At 35.6% G+C, this 14,387-nt stretch overlaps 1 protein-coding gene across 1 annotated transcript in view; it reads left to right on the top strand.

Moving 5' to 3' along the window:
* Nucleotides 1-8,642, top strand: part of plxdc2 (plexin domain containing 2) — a 100,922-nt gene extending 92,280 nt beyond the window's left edge. The window contains exons 12-14 of the mRNA XM_015377473.1: nt 1,884-1,922; nt 4,879-5,045; nt 6,602-8,642. Coding sequence (XP_015232959.1) covers nt 1,884-1,922; nt 4,879-5,045; nt 6,602-6,721 — 326 coding nt within the window. The 3' untranslated portion in view covers nt 6,722-8,642. The remainder of the gene's footprint in view (nt 1-1,883; nt 1,923-4,878; nt 5,046-6,601) is intronic.
* The last annotated feature ends 5,745 nt before the right edge of the window (nt 8,643-14,387 follow it).

The raw sequence follows: 14,387 nt of genomic DNA on the forward strand, positions 1-14,387 counted from the left end.
TAACAAAAACAAAACTTTTCCTCCTTTTAAAAGATACATATATATATATATATATATATATATATATATATATATATATATATATATAATATTTTGGTGGGGAAATTGAATGCAGTTAAATTAAATTATTGTAAAGAATTAGCTGGTTCATTTTTAGCCTAAGTGATGAAGAGCCATTTTGGAAAGTCGAGTGTCTAAAGAGCCACTTGTTGCTCTGAGCTACTGGTTTCTGACCCTCCCCTACAGACTAATATTAAGGGTCAGCACCATTAAAATTAAGCACATTATCTATTCACAGCACCTCTATTACTTACTTTTCTTTCCTTTTTTATGTTCCTAGTATTTGACAAAATGTGTCTTTGTGTGTACATAAAGTTTTATATATCAGAAACTTATTTACAGTTGCTTTATTAGCAAACAAATTCTACACGGTTTGTTGCTTAGGACCTTCAGCAAACAGGAAGTCTTTTTTCCTCTCCAGAAGTCTATATCATCCAAAGAGTTTTTACTCAGCTAAAGGAGCAAGGATAATATTATTGTTAAAGATGTCCAGGGACTTTGTTTTTGTTCTTTTCTTGTGTTGTTCAGTTAAATAATGTTTATTATGGTTCTGTACATTTAGATCTCTGTTACTGATTCCTTTTTTTCTACATAGAGGTGTTTACTTACAGACAGAGACACACCTTTTTTAATAGAAGCTCATTGATCTTCTTTTTCTTTTTGCTTGAGTTTTATTAAGGATGGGCACTTATTGCTGGGCTGCTGTGTGAAAATAATCCAACCGAGGGGATAAACACAACCAGTCGAAACAGTTCAAATCCAAACAGGGTGTGGTGGTAAGGGAACTAACTGGGGAATCACTGCATATGGGAAATTCAGGAGGTCATGAGGGGTTACAGTCTGGTACGAGTATTTGTTATGGTTGACTATTTGACACGTATGTCTTGGATGTCTTTTCAGCTGCAGCAGGGCAGGGATCAGGTTACTGAGGAGGTGGTGCAAATGGAGGCAACTTGTGGCTCGATGGGAGAGTTCTAGAAAAGGAAAACAGGCAGAAACAGGAGAAATATCTCTGTTATAGAAGTTTCCCTTTGTATAGAACATGCTATAAGGGCAATATGCATTAATCCTTTAAGTTTTGAACTTGTTTTTGCAGCTTGGAAAAAATGGGAAATTAAGATAAACATGTGAATGAATGTTTATTGTTAACCTGAAAAGCCTTTTTTGGGACATATGCCGTGTGTTTAATATATGTGAGTCTCTGAATTGTTTTATTTATGGAAGTGAGACACACCGTGCAATGTCCGGATGTCACATCTGTAGCAATGTTGCATGGCATAAACTCAGTCCAGAACCAGTACGCAGCTTTCTAGATTCCCTTTGCTGTCCTCACTACCTGTGCTAAGTCCTCTCTTCCCTGTTCCTTGTTACCCCTCCTATCACACTAACACACAGGATCCTTTCCATTGTGGCCCTAAAGGAATAGTTTTAAAACTTGAAGCAGCAGTTCTTTCTGAATGAAACCATTGAGGCAAATAGACCTGATGGAAAATGTTCCAGATTAGCATAATGTAAATGGCACAGTGCGTGTAAGTGTCTCCTACCCTTGAAGCTGAAGTGGCTTACCCTACATTTCCATATTTCACACGTATATTTAACCCCAGCCTGATATCATGTGTTGAATTATTGATGCTCATTCATTATATTCAAGGCATTCATTTTTAATAACAGTAGTAAATGAAGATGGTTCACTAATGAAAGAAGCTTTGTCTCCTTTGGGGCCTTGAGGGGAGGTTCTGATAGAGCTAAAGCATCAAAAACAAACTACAAAGAGAAAGTCTGATTACTTTGTCTGACTCCTGCGGTTCTTTGTCTCCTTACAGATGATACCAAGATTCCAATGCATCTCAGAGACAGCCAAGGTGAGTCCTTAAAAAACAGAATATTATAATGACTCTGACAGTGGCAGTCATTGTTTGTGCCTGAAGAGAAATGACAAATGTATGATTTTTATTCACACAGCATATGCTATGAAACAACAGTGTGCTGACACTGAGGATGTTTTTGCATTTTTCTCCCATCGGTTAAACCTTTTTATCACAGTGTAGGACAATGTAGGGTTAGTTAAGGTGAAACGGGTCTGTGAGGAAGATATGGTGTAGGGACACAATGCTTAAGCATTGGAGGTAATCTTCAGGTGATTATTGTTGCAGCAGGATTAAATCATTTCTTTTTCAGGAGCTCACACTGGAACTAGATTATTGTCTCAGCTAACGTCACTGGTTTCTTTAAATCTACCAGAGGTGAGTTGTGATGTGGGTCAATGGTAGCCTTCTTTTGAACAGATTTTTCAGGGTCTCTGCTCCGGTCATTTGTCCTGTGATTCATTTCACGACTCTGTCAGAGCTCGACTTCCTTAGAGTCCTTTGTCAGACGGAGGATAATAGAGAAGACTGGTTTCCATCTGCAGGAGAATACTCTGCTTCTCTGTGAGACTGAGGCATGGTGGATTGTTGATTAGGGCTGCAACTAACTTTTATTTTGCAAGTCGATTAATGTGTCGATAACTTTTTAGATGAAACGATTAATAATCAGGTAGTAAAAGGTTCCTTAAAGACGTTTTTATGAAAACAAACCAGGTGAAACTAAACCTTTTCCACTTGAGGAGTTCTGGATTGAGCATAATGACAGACAAAAACATCTTTGAGTCTTAAATACAAAATGGTTGTTTTAGAGTCTCTATACTACAGTTAACGATCAATCGATTATTAAATGAGTTGAAGATTATTCCTATAAAAGATGAATGACAATTAATCCGATTATTTCAGCCCTACTGTTGATGCTACAGGAAGGAATGTTTTTTTTTTTTTTTTTTTTTTTTTTATAACATTTAGCCTGATTAAAAGCTGTAGATGAGGTTATAAATGGAAAAAAGCAAGACATTTTTCTCATTACCATTTCATTTCTTTTCTAATAAATAAGATTTTTTTTTCAGGATCTGGTCTCCCTTGTTTTATCTTTAGTTTGATATTTATTATATCTTGTCTGATCCAACCACAATTTGTTGAATAGTTTATCAGTGAACCAATTATTGTTTTATATATATTTAATCAATATGTAAAAACTATATTACAAACACTAGAGTAAGCTTGAATGAAAGCTATACTGAATGATTCTTTACTGAATACAGTCTTTTTTTCCGAGACATTCACTTTATGTTAAAAGCAGGAAAGGTTTTTACCTTAGCCTTGTATCGTCATGTAGACAACAGCTGTCTGATAAACCACACATTTATCCTTACAACTGAAGTGGAAAGCAGACTTATTTATCACATCCTGTCCTTTTAATGCACTCATGCCATTGATTATATAAAATATATGTATCCTGAATTTAAATGTAGCTTCCCTAGTAATTTTTTCTTCTTTTTTCATTTGCATTAATATAGAGGATATATATTTCAATGGTTTTATGCATCAGTTAGAAATAGGGGAATATATAAACACCCTGACTGAATTGGAGAAAAATTAGACAAGGATGTTACAAAAGCACTGAACATAAACAGTAAAGGAGCTCCTGGATTTCTGAGTTGTACTGTTTAATTGTGTCCATTATTCTCCATTTATTGTGATAAAGGTTTACAGTTGCAAGACAGAACCATCATAATTATTGGTAAACTACTGTCTTTACTGTGATTAATGTTCTTTAATCACAGCAGTAGTAGTCTAATGGTGGATTCGTTTAGACTTTAACAGCCTCCCACATTACTTTTTATTCTCATCTGGGTTTGAGGATCTAGATTAAACTGTTTCTGCAGGAGACCAGACTGAACTCTCAATTTCTGGATTCTGCTGGACTCCTGATATCTGCTTGTCCCCTCCTCTCAGTGATACCCCCCCTGCTACAACCTGTCAGTACGACAGATCAGAAGCCTTACACCTCATTTGCCATAACAGAAAATGACGGCCAGACATTGATAACCGATTAAAATCGATGACAAATGGCTGTCCTTAGGTTAAAATTGAATACAATAAGTTATTTTAGGTACATCTGAGCTAATTTTCCAGGTTATTAATATTTCTCAGCACATGTTTGCTGCTTTGACCTACAATGCTTCACCCTTACAGAGAACGCTCTTGTGTTAGACAGGTTTGATTACCACCCTGTTATTCTCCGTGTTGGAAATGAATGAGGCAGAGATCCAGGGGAGAGCTTGGTGGGCTGACAAGCTCTGTGTTGCCTACAGATGCTAATTAAATGCAAAAAGAAGCCTGGGGAGAGGTTGTCAGGGGGCAGACAGAGGAAAAGAAAATAGATTTGGCCTGAACCAGTTGACACCTAGAGAATATGTATGACACTGAATTTTAGTTTTATTCCAAGCAAATGGGCTGAGCTTATTCTTGACACTTAGTTTTCCTTTTGTAAAAAATTGCACGAAATGACATTTTGTTTTCTTCAAATTTGGCCCCCAAAGACAAAAACGGTCTTTTGAGGTTTACAGGCTGTTGATATAATTTTTCCAATGCTCTATCATAACATCTGAATGTTGATATGCACCTGTCATTTTATAAGAATCCTGCTGAACAACAAAATGATCCTGCTTTTATACGTTTGTAGCCCACCTTCTGAACACTGAAATTGGCAACAAATCTTTTCAGTCCAGAAAACTGCAGAATACAGTTTTAACTGCCTTTTTCCCCACATGCATGTTGGAATAAAATATTTTCTATAGAGAAAGAGTGCTGGAACAATGAAAGAAATTTAAGAACATCTTAAAAGTGTTTTATGAATGATGATTGACCCCTAGAGGTTGCTAATAGAACTGCAAATGCATTAGAAAATGTTTTTAAAACATATATATATTTATATTTTCTTTTTCAGTTATGCCAGCTGATAGCGCCGTTAACAGAGGCCCAGGCACCCATCCTCTACACACTGGTCTGATCCTTGGCATCCTGCTTGTAATGATTGTCATGATAGCCGGCGTGCTGATAACTGTCTATGTGTACCATCACCCGACGTCCGCAGCCAGCCTCTTCCTCATTGAGGTGAACAGTAGCAGACATATCCCTCTTAAAATCCTGGTTTAATAGTTTTTTGTTCATACTTTTATTTCTTTAAAAGAAAAAACAGATTAAGAAATGTATTTTAGCTAAAAAAAAACAGATTATAGAATATAATATAATAGAAAAAAAATATAAGGCAATAGAAAAAAATGATTTGTCTATTGCTTGAAGATCTCTGACTCATGGATATTCAGCAGGATTCTCTATGGTGAAATTGGATCACAAACTTTGTCCTTAATTTAAAAAAAATACACGAGAGGTTATTTTATCTTCTTAGTAAAAACTAAAGAATAAGTCAAAGTTTTCATGTTGGTATAAAAAAGATCAGTGTTTTAGAACCCTTGCTACCAATAACACACTACAAAAGCTACAATACCACAGCCATTACCTAAAGAGCTTTGTAATATCGACAGTAAGTTTTAAAAAAAAAAAAAAGCATATTTCTTGTTGCAAATTCGGGTAGAGCTTATCAGAATCTAAATTTGTATATTTTAATTCAGGGTTGCAATAACAGCTTACCTGGTTATTTTTCAGTAAGTCTGGAGTCTGGAGTTGATTTTTCCATCTTTAGTTTAAAGTCTGATGTTTAGACTTTTTAAAATTTGAATGAATTGAGACAGGTGTAAAGAGTGCATGGATTACAGGGGTCTGAATATTTATCATTTAATGCTTAAATTCTTCAAAATGATGCATTGAGCACTAGATTTAGCCATTTAGGAACAGTGCAGATTAAAAAAAAAAGTGCCCCTAATGGATCAGCTGTGAGTTCATTCATTTTTGGAGGTTTTACTTCAGTTTTGCTATCAACAACCAGCCCTGATTGCAGAAACTGTATATATATTCAATAAATCACCTAAACAGAAACTATTGAACAACATAAATTTGGCTAAAAGGTCTCAAAAAGACATAATAAGAACAGACCAGAATGTGAAACTTTCTCCCTATTGGCAAGCCTACTGAAAATTATGCATTGACAACTTAATTAGGAGGGAACTAAAATAACACAGTATTCAAAGAGCTGCAGGCTGTACTTTGCTTAATTAGGCCCAATGATTATGATAAAAAAAAAAAAAAATGAATACGAAGGGGGACAATATTCTGGATCTTTTTTTGAAGCTGTTTTCCATCCGGCTAATTGACTGAACCATAAATTTAATGTTTTGACTGAAGAGAGTGAAGGTTTTGGAATGGCAAAGTAAAAGTTTAGACTAAATTTCATTCATTTGCTATATCAGGCTCTTCATGCTCGAGAATCCTCCATGTCACTGAAATTGAGTCTTTTTTTTATATGTAGAGTTTTATCCTTAATAAATGATATTGTAGAAACTGCTTTTTGTATTTCTACAGTTTATATTTGTTTCATTCAAATGTATTAAATGAGCTGAAACACTTAGGTGTGACAGAAAAAAATCAGCAAGTAAAATCTGAATTCTATCAAATGCTTTTTAACATGTTTTTTTATTGCTCCCGAGCTTTAACCTTTGACTTCTTGTGTCTTTTTTTCACATCTTCCCATCTTCTCCCATCCGACCCTGCAGAGACGTCCAAGCAAATGGCCGGCCATGAAATTTCGCAGAGGTTCTGGTCATCCTGCATATGCAGAGGTGGAGCCAGTGGGCCATGAGAAGGAAGGCTTTATCGAGTCTGAGCAGTGCTGAGGCTGGAGTTGAGGTGACCTCATCCCCACCTGATCCCAGCCTCGACCCATCCTGCGTGTGACCTCCTGCTTCACCAGGAACCTCTCACCCGACACCTCCAGGACTGACCCACCGGTTAAGGAGCTTTGGTAAAACTCTTAATTTGGCCGTTTAGAGCTGAATGAAAGCCAGAGAACAGCTCCGGTCAGTGGAGCAGACTTACCGTGGACAGAGGGGAGGAGACAGCACTGAGACGTCATCATTCAGCTGACATTGATAAGGATTTCTGGGCTGTTATCATGCTGCCATGGAGGGCTTGGACTGACTTTATTTTTGTCCAATGAGGAAGCAGGAAGACCTACTACACAATATATATTTTTCAGAACCAATAGAGTATGTGAACAGAGATTTCCACTTGATTCTCAGTGGTGTTTAAGCCTTTGTATATCCATCAGGTTTATACTAGTTTTCTCTTTTATTCCAGTGATTTTTTTTTACTATATTTAGCAGGATGGGATTGGCACATTGCTCTGGACTCTTTGTTGGTATTGCCTTTCAATACCACAGCAGATGTAATTGACTTTTCCACAGCCTGCTCTGCTGTGCGATATGATGTGAGCAGAACTGTCACGGAGATCTATCAGAGCTCATTCAGCTTCCTTTTTTTGGGGGATTAATCGATGATGATTGGTTGTGGAAATGTTTTTAATTTCTTTTCATTGGTGATGGGAACATGCAATTTATGTTCTGTTTTTTTATTACTGCTCGGTCGTTGTGCCCCTGACTAGAATTTGCACAGTCTTCTTTCTCTCTCGTTCTCATGCACATTTTTTTTTTGTGCAAATATACAAGACAGGCGCTTGTGAGTGTGAATATATTTTCTAAAAGTGTAGGTGAGATGCGTGTATGAATACAAAGGAGTAGTTAACAGTAGCGATGGGGTATCTGCTTGCGGTATGGGTGTTTCTGCTTGAGCTGGCTCTGTAAGGGTGATTCTGATATTCAGAGGTACAGCTCATCATGATAATGAGTGATAAAGATTTGAGACTTTTCAACTTTATCAAGGCTCCACACACTACTCCATATATTCTTAAAAAAAATACAACTGGGCATATAAGTTTGAATGTACTGAACATTTTCCACAGTAATATTTAGTTCAACCTCAACAGGTTGTAAACTTGCTACATGCTCTTTGGAGCCATCTAAATGCTCTACATAGTCCTCATATTTTTTGCAGGTTTTAAATCAGGGGTTTGGCAAGGCAATATTAAACATTTAATACTACCCTATTTTATTCAATCAAAAATGCTGTTTTATATGTAATTAGGGTTAGGATCATTTGGCAGTTGGAGCAATTGATTGTGTGCATGATTCAAACTTCTAGTTGTTGTTTTAAGGTTAAGTTGATGATGGCAGAGGTATTTTACCTTTATTCTGTCCACCAATTACAGTACATCATAGCAAATCGCAGCACAACCTCAGCATTATGGTGCCACCACCATGCTTGGTGACTGGTAAATTCCTTTTAATCCCAAAAAGCTAAACGTATTGTGACAATTTGTTGTTGTGGACCTAAAGTCTGTCACACAGTCAATCACGGGCTGGAGCCAACATGGTCCCTTGAACATCCTAATGAGTTTTATTCAGTCTAATGGTACCAGCTTGTTTCTTTTTCTTTCCCCTCCTTTCCAAGCAGATGGCACATTCAAATAACTTATAAATGCATAAACCTGTTTAAACTGGATGATCTTGAATCTGAAGCTGTTCAAAAATGGTTCAAAGTAGTCACGGCTTGTGTTAACTTCAATCTTTTAGGTCTTCACGAAGTTTGTTGGACCTTTCCATTGCTCAATGGGTGAATTCAATGTTTGATGCTAAACAAATCCATTCTTTGCTGACAAAGGGAAACTCTTCAAAGCAGTATGGAATAAAAGAAATTTAATCTTTTCCAGTCACACAGGAAATAACAAAAAGACTCTCTTAAATGTAATAATGTCTATACCAAGCCAATATATTGCCAGATTTAGGTCATTCTTAACTTATACTATTGCAGTTATGCAATGTGCAGTTATGGTCCTNTTTTTTTTTTTTTTTTTTTTTTTTTTTTTTTTTTTTTTTTTATGAATGTTAATTTTCTCCTTTACTTTTTTACTGAAATGTGAACAATGTTCTGTTTTTCTTGCTCTCATTGATCAATACACAATCCAGGCATTATTTTTTCGCTGTTTTACACAAATGACCTTGCACTCATTATTAGGGTGAATATCCTAGGATTGTAATTGCACAACAAAATGTTCAATGTTTCATCTTTTCAGGGTGCAGAAAATCCTTCAGCTCTTCAGTCATTTTCATTTTTATTTCTGTTGCCATTACATTCAAACCAAAGACTGGTCAGCCTAAGGAAGAAAACCATTTCGCCTCAAAGCCTCCATACCATACAATTTGGTGCCATTAAAGTTAGCTTTGCTTAGATACTGTTATGTTCACCAGAGTAATTTGCTGTTATTGAAAACTGTATAGAAAGCAAGGCATTTCTTTGAAGACTGATAATATTTAATTACTAGTTAGCAGCCACAAAGAGATATTAAACCGATTTTGGAACTACTAACCAAATTTTCACTATATACTTTGTTTACATTAATTTTCAAATTTAACAGATATAATCAACAATAAACACAGACAAACAAAAAATGCCTGTGCAGTTTTTTTTGGGTTGAGGCTTAAATTAGCAGCTTTCTGGATAAATACAGAAAAATAAAATGAAAAGCATAGATTATGTATGTTTCTTAACTTTTATTTCAATTCAGTTAACATGAAGATATTTCCATTTGATTTTTTTCTTTTAAAACAAAGAAGGCCACATTAGCTTTAGCTATGGAAGCTAGATAATGTTAATTAGGCTAATGTTGACTTACTTTAACATATCAAAAGAAAAAAAAAACATATTTGCTGGTATCAAAAGCTGTATGATGTTTTAAATTTACCTTTCATTAACAGATATATGTTGGGGTTTTTTGGGCATTTTAAAAACATTCTTAAGGCAGAATTTGCTATAAAAATGGCAGTCAGTCTAGGCTAATACTTGTAGTTTTTAAATGTATCTGGAAAAATTCGATAGGACTTGATAACTTGTATATTTGTGAAAACCTATATCTGCTAATTATATTTATGTGATGTTTTCTATTTGAATTGTTACATGTGTTTCTCACCCAATGGTGATACCACCTGGCCATCAGAAAATATACCCGTTATTTTCTATATTCTACACTAGCGCTAGCTGCCTTACAAGCAGCTGGCACTACACGAAAAGCAATACTTTTCCAAAGTGTGGTAAGGCCACTTTTATTTTATGCACCATGATTTGGCACTAACCATACGAAGGACCCTTGACACAAATAAAGAAAAATATCAATACATCTTCAAATACTTCCAGAAACCTATCTATATCCATTCAGCCCTGTAAAAACAAACTAAATTACAGAATTCAATTCAGTTTATTTTTATAGCCCCAATTCACAACACACGTCATCTCAAGGCACTTTACAATTCACCAGATCATACAATCAAATTGATTTAAAGTTTTCTATCTAAGGAAAACCAGTTGATTGCATTGACTCAAAGGCAATCCCTCACACCAAGCATGCTTGAAGCGACAGTGGGGAGGAAAAACTCCCTTTGAACAGGAAGAAACCTTCAGCAAAACCAGAACCAGGCTCAATTTAAGCATGCCAGCTGCCAAGGCCGACTGTGGTTCAATGAGACAGAAGCAGGCATATAGAAAGAATCAGAGAAACAAAAGGCAACTGTCAACCAGCTCCACAGGAGGCCCAGTCCAGGAAACACACAGCCAGGCAGACAAGCTCCAAGCCAGCTACCATGTCGGATGGATGAAAGAGCACATCTATCCAGCCACAGAAACAGGACTACACTTAAAAACAGTCTGTGTTCGAATAGCTATAAACAGAACAGCATTGATCTTAATCCTGCATCGTTTGATGGACCCTAGTTCATAATTGTTATAGCAAAATTGCTATTGAGTGGTTATGATAAAGGACACTTGGATTTTACAAAAATTGCAGCATTGAAGAGGAAGCTCAACAGTCTTAAAGATTTCTGTTCCCATCTGACACTATAAAATCTAGCTAACAAAATCTGCTAGTATTTGTACCCTTTACTGATAAATTTATGATTCACAGCCAAAAGAATCTTTTTTCACAAAAGCTTGCAGTTTGTTTGTGTTTATTTTATCATCTTCTTCTTATCCAGATACATTTATAAATGCCGTATAAACACAGAAACTAAAAATTGACTGTTTTAACTGAATGAATCAATAACTCATAATACACGATAGTTTAAATATGTGAAGCTGGAGGTTTAGGTTAATGAAGTGATTTTCCATTATTTCAGGTGTGTTTTAATACTGTTAGAAGGGTTCCTCTTTAAAAAAAAAAAGGATTTTTTTTTATTCTCCCCTTTTGTTTATACAACAGTCAAAAGACACTTGGTGAGAGTTATTGATATTTCTCATCATAAGAGACTTTTAAAGAGGCTGCAAAACTTAAACTTAGAGAAACGTGCTTGGTTTGGTGTCTTGTTTCACTAAAGCTGATGAATCATTTTTACTTTAGTTATAAGTATCGGCTTTTTCAAAAGTGGAGATGAGATGCTTTTGTTTTGATCCCTCATGTGTTTGAGTAAATGTTGACATACGACAAAAATCCACATAAAGAAGTGCTTTTCAGTGCCCCAGTTTCCTTACATTATAATGGCTCATAGTAGACACAATCACTCAGTATCCGCTGTCTGTGATTTCTGTAACTACTGTTGTTTTGAATACATTTGAAATAAAGTTGCCAAAAACAGCTTTGTCCTTGCAGTTTGTTCCTCCACTAAAGCTTTTTAATATGTTGCATAATTATAAACTACAAATTGCATTTTTGATAGGATAAACACTTACATTGTTCCTTTATTGTATATTTATTTCGGAATACATGGGATGTTTATTAGATCTCAAATATCCAACAATAATAATGAAGGAGACAAGCTATTTTAGTTTCCTAATCTACACATAATCTGTATACAAGAAAAGGTAGGAAACATAGTAAACAGAGTAAAAAAAAGGGGGGGAAGAGTGAAAAACCGGGAAGCATAAAAGTAGAAGACGGGTAGAAAGGCAATTGGTAGTAAAGGATGAATAAGGGAGGTGGAGAGGAAAGGAACGAAAACAGGAACAACAAAAGATGAGGGACTGAAGAAACAAATGACACTGCAAATATTTTAATATTAGTATTTTTTTTCTTAAAAGAAGTGAATTTATTCTTGAATTGAGGAGAAAAAGTGAGACACTTTCCCAATGGAACAAGACAATTTACATTTAAAATAAGTAAAAAAACAACTGCATTGTGTTCTTTCAAGTGCATGATAATTAATTAGCTTATTTAAAGAGTAAAATACTCAATCCATTGGCAAATTACCTCATTTACCTACTCAAATTAAGGGTAAATATACTTCATTTAAGGAATGTTTACTTATTTCTAGATATTTTTTCCAGGGAAGAAAGGTAACAAAAGAAAAGGAGTAAGGTCGAAGACAAAGGGGAAATACAAGAAAAGAAGAAATATGTCATAAAAAGATAGGACACTAAGAAAGGGGAAGGTTTGGCATAAAGAATGGGAAGGAAGAAGGGAATCAGGACTTAAGTTAAAGAGAACACAATGAAGTTAATAAAGGGAAAAAAGCAGGAATAATGGAACAAAAGTAAAGAAAGGTGGCACAAAGTGCAATCAAGGGAAAACAAGTATAGATAGAAAAAGGAGAATACAAATATGAAAGGAAGAAATTATATAATAAAAGAAGTAAGGTACTATTACAGAAAAATATGAAAATGGCCAAAAAAATACATAAAAGGGGAGATTCAAGAAAAGAAAACCGATAGAGGACAAAGTAGAAAGGAAGGAAACAAAAAAGAAAGAACACTAGCAAATTAAGAAATGGGTTTAAAGGACAGAGGAAGTATATGAGGAAGAAGAAAAGCAAAGCATAGCATGGGAGTTTTCAAACTTTGAAAATATTGAAATGAATTGTTATAATCTAGAGTTTTTAAGGCATCATAAGAACCAGGAGAGTCTGTAAAATGATCCCCAATCATGAGAGCAGATGAAGCTCAAGCTCAACAGCACTAAATCTGGGTGAAAAGGGCAGAAGAAAGAAGATGCAGTCAAGTAGAGAACAAATGTTATATAACATCTTCCCTGTTGTCTGGCGTTTTACTCTCATCTAGTGGTCAAAGGAGAGAATGATCAGAATATTTAGGTAATTGGGCAGAACAACTGGGAAAACCCAGTTGTTCTGTTTAATACCTTAACACCATAGAATGGCTTTTAAATGAAAACACTTTAAAAAAATTACTTATTTATTTTTATTTAATTATTGTTTTCAATTTAGATTCCAAGATGACTGGCAAAACACAAATAGGAACTGGAATAATAATAAAAAAGGAAAAAAGTCTGCAGTTAGAAATAAATATAAAAGACACTCTCCATTTTCATTTTATTGTCATTCATTTCTTATTTTAATCATGCTTGATTGAATTTAACAATGCAAAACTGAGCAGTTATTTCATCTGCTTTATTATTTGTTATGATTGTATCTATTTTTTGAAAAAGGAAATAATGATTTACAACTGTTATCCTATCAAAACAGGGCCATCTAACTAAATCAAAAGGCCAGCATTAATCACAGACACTGTTGAGGGAGTCATGGGAAATATGGAGGAGCTGTAGGGATTCATAACTCAGGTGAGCATCAGTCAACTGGAAAACTATTTTTCATATACACCTCTTTATGGAAGAGTGAGCAGCTATGGTAGAGGTTAGGTAAAGGAAGCCCTTTCCTCTCTCCCCAGGTCATATCTTGGTCCAGTATAAAAGACACAAGTGTAATAAAGAAAATGCAAAGAAAAGTGGCATTGCTGAAAGAAAGCTATACGCTGTCCCAGTTAAAGATACTACGAGGAAACACAGAAAACTGGAAGAATCTAATCCGGCAAGATGAGACCTAAAATAAACCCTGGGTATGAATGCAACATAGTATCCCCAGCCTGAAACATGAGGAGGAGCTAATCAGGCAACAGAGACCTAAAATTACCCCATTTTTATAATAAAATGAAAATTCTCATGTTCCCATCCATCCATCTTCTAACACACTTAATCCCAAGGGGGGTTGCGAAGGGTGCTGGTGCCAGCTGTCAATGGGCAAGAGGCAGGGTAGAGGTCACCAGTCCATTGCAGGGCAACACAGAAACAAACAGGACTAACCACCACACCTAAGGAGAACCAAGTAACCTAACAGTCAGGTTTTTTGGACTGTGGGAGGAAGTCAGAGTACCCAGAGAGAACCCACACATGCTCAGGGATAAAATGCAAACTCCATGCAGAAAGACCTGGGCCAGGAATCAAACTCAGAACCTTCTTGCTGCAAGGCAGCAGTGCTACCCTCTGCACCACTGAGCAGCCATTCTTATGTGCCATTTAAATAGAAATAAAATCAAAAAGTATCAAAGTGAAAAGTAAAAGCTGATAAATTCACGCCTTTAGGGGTAAAGGCAAAGATTTACAGATTTGAAACCATCTCTAAAAAAGGGAGCTTATATTCAGTAATCTAGAGTAATATCTGGGCAGCTGTCAGT

Source organism: Cyprinodon variegatus, unplaced genomic scaffold (assembly GCF_000732505.1).
Source record: "Cyprinodon variegatus isolate N-32 unplaced genomic scaffold, C_variegatus-1.0 Scaffold154, whole genome shotgun sequence".
Lineage (NCBI taxonomy): Eukaryota > Metazoa > Chordata > Actinopteri > Cyprinodontiformes > Cyprinodontidae > Cyprinodon > Cyprinodon variegatus.